This window comes from Echiichthys vipera (assembly GCF_963691815.1).
Source record: "Echiichthys vipera genome assembly, chromosome: 5".
Lineage (NCBI taxonomy): Eukaryota > Metazoa > Chordata > Actinopteri > Perciformes > Trachinidae > Echiichthys > Echiichthys vipera.
Genome location: NC_139830.1, coordinates 21,143,197 through 21,152,960, shown reverse-complemented (window position 1 = coordinate 21,152,960; position 9,764 = coordinate 21,143,197). Strand labels below are relative to the sequence as shown.

Sequence of the window (9,764 nt, the reverse complement as noted above, 5' to 3'; positions counted from 1 at the left end):
ATTAAAAAACGTTCTCATCATCTTCATAAAATATGGACGTCGTCTCTGTGAAGTCCCACTCTAGACACGTGATAAATTATTTAAAAACTACTCTGCTATGATTAATATTTTCATGGATTTCCAATATAGAAAGTAAAAAAAAACTCAGAGATAGAGCTCGAAGGACATCTACTCATTCTCCCTCATTGAGAAATTTTACATCTGGCCTCGCCCCACCCTCCACTGCTCGTGCCCCCTCTCCCAAGTATATACACGGTATCTTGCGGTAGACTCTGACTAACCATGTTCTAGCTTCTACTCAAAGTGGGCCGACGAAGCTTGGCTCGAAGCTGCCAAGCTAGGCTAAGAAGCTAGACTACTTCATGGGGTAAAAGAAAACCTGGGGTGAGCGAGAGCAGCCTGGAGATGGAAGTTACTTAGCCGCTGTATTAACTAGAATTCAAACATTACAAACTACAGCACTAGGGGTCACAGCAGGCCTGAGACCAGCAGCAGCGCTGGGTCTAACCTGAGTTGGGGCAATTTCCAGAGCACAGCTTTTGACACTTCTGTGTTTGCTTTACTTCTCAGGATGTTTTGTCCTCTCTTCTGATTTTTCCTCTCCTTCTTCCTATTAGTGTCACATATGGATTTGCATACACAGGGTATGACAGCACATGTCACTGGGCATAGTCAAGGACATGAGGGAACTTGAGAAAAGATGGGCCGGCATATGGGGCTGAATATAAAGATCAATCTGTGCTAGTGTGGATCAGTGAAACCCTGATATAACAAATTCATTTTCAAGAAATCAGTATTTAAAATTATGATAAATGTGATTTCAAAAACAATTGCCCTGAATATTACTCACTCTAAAAGCTGCTGATGGACTGCTACTGTGGGCTCTGTTAAGGATAAATGCTTCCAGTAAAATGCCCAGTTTGCGGATGTTATGCATTTCCTACCTCATAAAACATTGGCATGGCCATTTTTTAAAACATTATGAAACCATTATTGTTTTTATCCATGTTGACCTGCAAGCAGTCTTCTTCTTCGTTGCGTTTGCTGTTGCATTGCTGCATTTCAAAGCGCATTACAGCCACTTGTAGATCCCTGGAATAGTGTGAAATCAAAATGACAGGATTGTTGCTGTGTCCCAGTTCTATATTACAAAGCCTACTGATTCTCAGAAGATTTTGAGTATGTATCATAGACCATATGAAAGAAGTGGACAAAAACATTACCAAAAAAAAAAATTGTGTAAAAGTCTGGATAGGCACACACAATTGAGAGAGACAGGGACAAAGAGAGGCAGAGACAAGGAAGAAGAGATACAGTATGAGGTGCCATCCAATTGGACTTAGTCACAGAAACAAATCACTGGCACTGCAGCACGTGGTCCATGGCAGTCATTCCAGCAGGCCGATGGATTTAGCCTACATAAAGCCTAGAGGGCTTTGTCGTGTCACCCTAAAGGGACTTCACTGCTTCTGACTCAGGTTCTCCGGGGGGGCAAATATACCACGTTTGGCTCGTCCTGCCCTATAATCTGATACATTTACAGCAATAATGAATCACCTTTTTTTGATATGTTGAGATAAAATATAAATAAATATGATATTAAAGGTATACTTTACCCAAAGCAAAAGCATTAAAGAATATCACCACATCCTTGTCCATAAGTAAAAGCCAAAAAGAGTTTAGTGCTAAAAATCATTTTTGTTGCACAGTATCATTTTTTTCACTTCTGGAATACCTAACCTGAAGAATCTTTAAATCAACCAAAATCTGATCTTATTTCTTCACAAATTTCTACACCAGCTTTGAGGCACCAGCACCACATAGGTGCAAATATGTTTTCTATCCATGATACTGGTACATGCTATGACTTTGCTCTGGATGGCTAGCTGGATGGTTTTTCTGCTTGTTAACTAAGACTAATATTCAAAGTCTTCTGGATATCTGAGGCTTTTTCAGGTCACAAAGTTGTTATAGTCAATTTAACCTCCATGGAGGCTGTTGTTTTTTTTTGTATTTTGCTGTTAATGCTTTCTACTAATATATGCTGCATTAGATAAAAACACCCTCTATTTAACATAACACCCATAGAAACACTGTTCAAAGAGTACAACTTAATGCTTGCATAAGAAAGAATCAATCATATTTACGTTCCTGACTTCATTCAGTTTATCCTCTGCAATATATATATATATTCTATTATATATATTCAAAGGAAACGTGTGCATTCCTTATTATGCAAAATGTATTCATGAATAATCATCACAACTTCTGTGTTCACATATAATATCTAACAACACAGAGGTCTAACAAAGGCAGGTTATGGTCATTGAATATGCTTCCCACAATGGCGTCTATTGGCCATATAATCATTCTCTCAGTGAAACACAAAAAATTACATTTTAACCGCATTTGAATTTTGATTTAAAATTTTAAATGTTTTACCAGCATCTCTGGTTAAATAAAGAGTTGCATAGTGACTCATAAGATGAACTCTGTACCATGTTACCAATACACAATATAGTTGTTTTACGTAATTTTTGTCTTTTTAGTCAGTGTCTAACCTGAAACGCAATGTGTGAAACTGACTGAGTAAATGAATAAGTAACCTTTTCAGGTGTTGAAATATTTTGCACAACAGTGGTGAATTCTGTCCCTTGAGAGCATCAAAAATAAGTACATGACAGGAAGGATCAACGCTGCAGTGGAAAACCCTTCATTAGTATCTTGTCCTGCAGACATGGAGGGGTCAAGTGACAAGCTTTTCTTCTGCAGGTGGATACGCCACAAGGTTCCCTTGGCCTACAGAGAGGAACTGTACCTCATCCTGAGGATGACAGGGCCTCTGGTAAGGATTGGCAATGTTTTCATACCTGTCTCTGTCTGTAAGGCACTGTGTGGATTGAGGCTGTACTTGTAATAAATTGGTTTATACAGAAGATTGACTAGTTTGGTTTGAAATGTCAGGACTTTTGTGTCTGACTTTTAGAAGAACAGTGGCTGCAACCTGATAAAGGTATGACAGTGTGGTGGCTCATTTGCAAAGAGAACCATGCTAATTAACTGCAACTTGTGAGTTGGTAACAACTGCACCACTTGTCTTTCCAGCTGCTCTCTCGAATCCTCACTTACCTGCTACCATTTGTGGTTACAATGTTCTGTGGGCGTCTGGGAAATGAAGTGATGGCTGGCTATGGATTAGCTTCTGCTGTAAGTGGTCATCTGTATGCTCCACATACTGTTGGAGGCTAGCATGAGGAAGAGGCAGGCAGAGATATAATGTCAAGGAAGAAAATATTACAACTATAATCTCACCAAGAAAGCTTGAACAATTATCTCACAAATCTGATGAATTAATCAATATCAGTACATTTACTTATATGAGTCATAGAAATACTGATTACATCAGTCTCCTCAAGTGTACATTAAACTCACTGAAGTATGTTTCATATTCATTTCAGACAATTAATGTCACCACTGCAGCAACGGGATGTGGTCTGGGACTGGCATGTGATACTTTGGTGTCTCAGGTTTGCCCATGAAGTTTTGCCCCCCCCCTCAATTTCACAGACTCCAGATCCCAACTGTTCATTACACTCTTTTCTAAAATAATTCTCATTGTCTGTGCAGACATTTGGTGGTAAGAACCTGCTGCGGGTGGGAGTGATCCTTCAGCGGGGCATTATCATCCTGCTGCTGTTCTGTCTGCCCTGCTGGGGTCTGCTCATTAATGCCCAGGCCGTCCTGTTATGCATGGGCCAGGACCCTGAGGTGGCAAGGTAACTAACGGCCACACCAACTTGCATGCAAATCTCTCTGAAAAGTGCCTCTGTCTGTGATTGATATTCAGTCAAAACTCAAAAGCTCATCCTCAACAGTGACAAACACATGCATTAAATTCCGGTCCTCACAGATTCACTGAGCAGATTCAGCACAACAACAACAAATCATCTGTATTCCAAATATTGATCAAATAACCTCATTAATTACCTCACCTAATTATGTGTATATCACCATAGGAAAGTATTTCCTATCACCATAGGAAAGTAGTATAGCCTTACGGCACTTCTTCACGGATTTTAAGTGTGTAACAATAACTTCTTCAGTTCTCCTAAAAGGCAAACTTTCCTCGCAATGAATGCATTTCTGAGTGGCAATGGAAATAAAGATGTTGATGAAAGTATGACATTTAACTGTGTATTTACCTAAAAAAATAATTCTGTTGAATCTGAATACAGCTTCTTGATTCCAGAATAGCTCAGCTGTATATTACTGCCTTCCTTCCTGCTGTACCAGTGAGTAATGACTTTTCTCCCACCTTTATGAGCAATTTAAAGACAATTTCAGAGAGAAACAACAATCCCTTAAATCTTTATGTATTTTTTCCCAATCTATTTTTGTCTTTTAGGCAATGTTTTTACATCAGCTTCTGGTGTCTTATCTACAGAACCAGGTGCACAGTGTACACCGTTCTTATTCTTATTTCAGAGAATCAAAACACGATTTCTTAATTAATGTAATTACCGAGGGGAAACGTGTAACTGGTACTTATTGCATCACATGGTGTTTGTGTACTCAGGGTATAATACTGCCACAGATGTACACTGCTGCCATGGCAAATATAGCAAACGTGGTGACGAACTACATCTTTCTTTACTGGCTGGATCTTGGTGTTAGGTAGGTGTTTACTCACACATCTCATGATTTTTAAATAAGAATAAAACTATTACACACACTGATATCACCTGTTTGTGTGTGTGTGTTACAGCGGATCTGCAGCAGCCAATACCCTGTCTCAGATTTACATCTGTGCTTTTCTGTTTGCTTACATTTGGTGGAAGAAGCTCCATGTTACTACATGGGGAGGTGAGGGGATTTAATATCCATGGTTTCCCTATGCTTTCATGCATCACCCCGTTCAGCCTCCATCTTTTTCAGACTACATAACTTAGTTTCTCTCTCCCCCTTCAGGCTGGTCTGCAGAATCGCTGCAGGAGTGGGGCTCCTATATGAAACTGGCCATTCCCAGCACATTAATGACGTGTTTCGAGTGGTGGGTTTATGAGTTTGGGGGATTCTTTGCAGGTAATTCAAATATTTTAACTACATTGAACTTATGTTGATTTTATCAAACCAGCATGTGGTATAAGCTCTGAGTCATGACTGTTTGTTTTTTTCGTTTCCAATGATCAGGGATGCTGAGTGAGGATGAGCTGGCAGCCCAACATGTTGTGATAATGGTGGCTTTCATAACCTACATGGTATTAACTACTAATCAGAGCATTCTCACTTTAAAAGTCTTCTCTGTAGATATTGCAGATTTAGATGAGTTAAATAAGTAACTTTCCTTAAATTATTGTTTAAATACTCTCAGGAGCAAGCTCTTTTGTATATCTGTGTGCATACTTTCTGATACCGGAGTGTATTCTTTTCATATTTATTCTAAAATTTGATGAATCCATAGTTCCCTCTTGGTATTCAAGCTGCAGCATGTGCCCGAGTGGGCAATGCTCTCGGTGCAGGAGACACTGCCAGGGCCATCCTCACCACCAAGATGTCATTTGCTCTTGCAGGTGAGTTATAAAAAAGTTGTTATTTTTAAACAATCAGCATGTGATGTTTGATTTCATCACAGCTCCTCTCTTCCAGGTAGCTTTGCAGTTGTGGAAGGTCTGGTGCTTGGCTCTACTAAGACAGTGATCGGTTTCATCTTCACTTCAGATGAGTAAGTCTCAACAGCTGCACTCACATTTCACTAAGTGTACATCATTATACCTGTTAGTCCAACTGCTTTGTGCAATTATCTTAATTATCATTTCAGGAAGATCATAGGTCTGGTCTCCCATTTGATGAATGCTTACTGTTTTCTTCAATTCTTTGATGGTCTTGTGGTGAGTCTATTAGTCAGTAAAGTGTATTTTTAGTATGATGCAAAAATCAAGCCATTAATGTCAAACATGATTTTTTTTTTTCCTTCCTAGTGTGTGTGCACAGGCATCTTCTTGGGCACAGGCAGACAGAAGATACCAGCTGTGGCCAATTTCATTGGATACTACTGTATAGGACTTTCACTGAGCGTTACTTTAATGTTTGTTGCAAAACTTAGAGTTTTAGGTATGAAGTGACCATGTTGTGTTATTTCCATTCAAGACAAATAAATAAAAACGAAGCCAGTTGTGCCCTTGACACATTCATTTTTCTTTTCTACACAGGTTTTTGGCTGGGACTGCTCATTTGTGTCGTTTTACAATCCACCTTTTACATCATTGTCATCTTCAAGCTCAACTGGAAGAGAATGACAGAGGAGGTACGCTGCTGGCTAATCTAACAATCAGGATCAGCTGTTTAGATTCTGAGAAAAGTCTGAGAAATTTCAATAACCATTTGCATAAGTAAGGAGAAATTGTCGGTTGGGTTTTTGTATCTGTTTGCAGGCTGTGAAACGAGCTCAGAAAAAATCTCACATTACATTATCATGGACAGCTGCCCTGTCAGACGACCATACAGTAAGTGGTCATTTATCTTAACACTAATAACCTAAACATTATTTATTTCACACTGTTATAAATGGACATTCCTGTTTTGCATTCTATTTACAGTAACATTTTCTATTGGAAAGCTGAGTCCATGAAACCAAATATCCAAATAATCTCTTTTTAGTTTTACTGTGCTTGTTCTTAACAAAATAGCAGAGTAATGGACAATGTCTTTCTCCCAAGTCAGTGGATGGCTACATGTCTGTGAGCACAGAGTGCCATGATGGGACTACACGGGGAGGACATGTGGTCCAGCAGCTGGAGGGCGGTCGTCTCTCCACTACCCAGCTGATCCTCAGGCGAGGCCTCACTATGTTTGCAGCAGTTGCACTTCTGGCTGTGGGAGCAAGCGTGCACTTCCTTGTGCCCTTGCCAGAGATCCTGCCCTCAAAGGCCAATTTTACTTTGTACTGGATCAATACAACATATACTCCTGATCACATTTCTACCACTGTGCTGGTCACAATAGAAGGATAACTTTCAGAGCCTTGATTATAAAATCACTAAATGTTAGGCTCTCATGGTCTTGTTATGTTTGACAGGATGTGACCAAAACAGTGGCAGATTTGACGGAAATAAAGAGAATGAATAGTTGAATTAATGTTTTGCTATACGAGATGAATGTTTTGAAAGATGAATGAAAGAATGATTTGATCACTGACAATTTAAATATTTAGGTTCCCTATTTTTTCTCATCTGCACTTGTGTCATGTCAGCCTGCAACTCAGCTCTGCATGATTCATGTTTTATTCAAGTGAAGAATGTTTTTCCTGGCTCTTATGAGTGTAACTCTTGTCTTATCGCAAAATAAATATTGGTGTTTGTAGAAAAGTGAATAGTTGTTCTATTTCATTTTCACACTTGGAGACTTCCACTCCAGTGATGAATTAGTGTGTGGGGTCCATCAGGACTCTATCCTTGGTCCTCTTCTTTTAACTAACCTGACCTAACTTGTATGTAACTCGGCTACATTATCAGCAAACATAACATCAGCTACTCTATTTATGCCAATAACACACAGTTTCTCATCTCATTATCCATTGATGACGTCCAACTAATAAATTCCCCAGTCAGCTGCTTGAAAGAAATCAACGTCTGGATGTTATGAAGCAAACTTGCTTCTGCTGAATAGGGAGAAAACTGAAATTATGGTTATGGGTGCTGAAGCCTAGAGACAGCTTGTCTGAGAGTGCCTGTAGTCCAGGTCATAAAAAAAACGTGTGACCTGATCCGTCTTTGATAAAATGACTCAGAAAAACTTAAGCATGCATTTGTTATGATCAAGCTAATGTTTTGTGAGCAAGCTCGAGTTTGACCAAATGCGACAGTGGTATTATTTTCATCTTGTGTGTGTGTGTGTCATCCAAAATGTTCTCCTAAATACACCTACTGTACGGGAACTACCACAGAGGCAGGGTATTTTTGCTAGGTTTTTTGTGGCTGCAATAGCATCCCAACTGTGCAAGATACCCAAAATAGTACAGTTGTGTAGTTTAGACCAAAATGAAGGTCAAATCTGAAAATGGGTGTGGGACCCTTTGTCCTGTGTATGCATTCATGTCTCTGTTTATTTGAATAGTTTTTGCAGTTTTATTTAGTTTTTGTGTTAAGCACTCTGAATTGTTTTTTGTGGTTGTATTTACTTTATAAGAAAGAAGTAATGGGACGAACTGTTTACCCTTAATACAACAAAGACAAGACATGCTTTCTTTCCTTATATACTGTAGCTAGCATAGAGGTGTTTGCAATTCTTAAATTCTTAAATGTTTGCTACTAACATTGGCTGAAAATACTTTATGCAATCGCCCCTGGGAGCCGCTATCTTGTCAGACTTTTGACTCCCCTTGTTTTTCTCTTACCAAAAAAGGGCATTGATGTGACGTTGTGGGGAGGGATATCATCCATCTGGCTGGTATTTACTGAATTAGCAACATTAGCACCACCGCCCGGGAGCTAGGCTAACAGAACACGTTACTAGATAAACGAGAGTGGGAGTCAATATTGAAATTTTTTTTCCCGGAATCAGGAGGGAGGGGAGTCATTTTTTTATTCCCATGTCTCTAGCAGAGATTACACCGGCTTTGTGAGTCAATTACAGGCACTCCTGTGTCAGTCTAGTGGAAAACACACCGGCTCTGGGAGTAAAGTGCAGGCAGCCAGCATTTATGATTTAAACTGACATTCCACTCAGTACCATGCCCATAGACTGTAAAACACCGACCCTCACAGACCGAATCCTCCCGTTGCTCCAGATTAGAATCTAGTGTTGAAACGGCTCTGAAAAACACCAAACCAAACCAAACCCAAAAACATGAATTCAGAGAGTGCAACAAAATCAAAATTTATTTTTTTTAAAACAACAAAAACAAGGCAGCAAACAAAGCAAGCAAACTAAACTAAGGGAGAGAGGCCAAAAAAAAAAAACCTCTGGCAGGAGTCTAGGTGAAATCTCAGGCAGAGCCAAATCGACAGGGTGAGAGCTGGTCATGTGGCATGACTATCTGACAGAGGGTGATTGAGAATGGGTTATAAATGAATGGGAGACTGGACGGGGTAATAGAAAGATAGCAGAAGAAGATAATGAGGGCCAGGTGTGGGTGGAAAAGCACAGGTGAAGGGAATGAGGTGATAGCAGGGCAGAAGAGGGAGATCTGCAAGGACAGGAGAGTTAGTGAACACAAAAAAAAAAAAACCCTGTGAAAAGTGTATGTGCCATCTACAGTAGGCAAAATTGCAAGTCATGGTGCAAGTGCGCCTATTTAATTACCATAAGCTAACACTTGTGTTCCTAAACCATCTGTTTGTACAGCCGGTCGAAGAGCAAACCATCTTGTCACTTATAGTAACACCACCACACGAATGGCCGCGGTCCAAAGCCGAGATGACAGAGCATTAGCATGCTAATCCTGACAACTAGTCTCTGACGAGAAGTGCGTGCCAGCGGCTAGCTGTCACTCAAGAGGCCGCGCCCTTAATTATTCATAAACTTTAACCTCCAATAAAATAAAAACCAGCCTGTTACAAAAGAATTCACCCCCCTCAGTGTTGTCATATAGATATGACCTAAACATACAGACTAAAAATCTTTGAAACAGGCATTAAATAGGTTTTATAATGCTGTGAAAATGGCCTCTTTAACATGGGGGTCAATGAGAAATTGCTCTATTGTGCAAACTGCTCCTAGTGGCCACTCGTAGAACTGCAGTTTTTGGTCGCTGTGGTGGGGGTTTG

At 39.9% G+C, this 9,764-nt stretch overlaps 1 protein-coding gene across 1 annotated transcript; it reads left to right on the top strand.

Annotated features, from left to right (window-relative positions):
* Positions 1-2,734: 2,734 nt before the first annotated feature.
* Positions 2,735-7,010, top strand: LOC310946740 (multidrug and toxin extrusion protein 1-like; the record flags this gene model as incomplete). The annotated part of the gene is made up of 17 exons (XM_083913293.1): positions 2,735-2,845; positions 3,106-3,207; positions 3,459-3,527; positions 3,628-3,776; positions 4,250-4,292; positions 4,406-4,450; positions 4,577-4,674; positions 4,766-4,863; positions 4,969-5,082; positions 5,191-5,258; positions 5,462-5,570; positions 5,647-5,722; positions 5,819-5,888; positions 5,979-6,111; positions 6,210-6,304; positions 6,432-6,503; positions 6,687-7,010. The coding sequence occupies exons 1-17, from the start codon at positions 2,738-2,740 to the stop codon at positions 7,008-7,010; spliced, it is 1,773 nt and encodes a 590-aa protein (XP_083769419.1). The 5' UTR covers positions 2,735-2,737.
* Between the last annotated feature and the right edge of the window lie 2,754 nt (positions 7,011-9,764).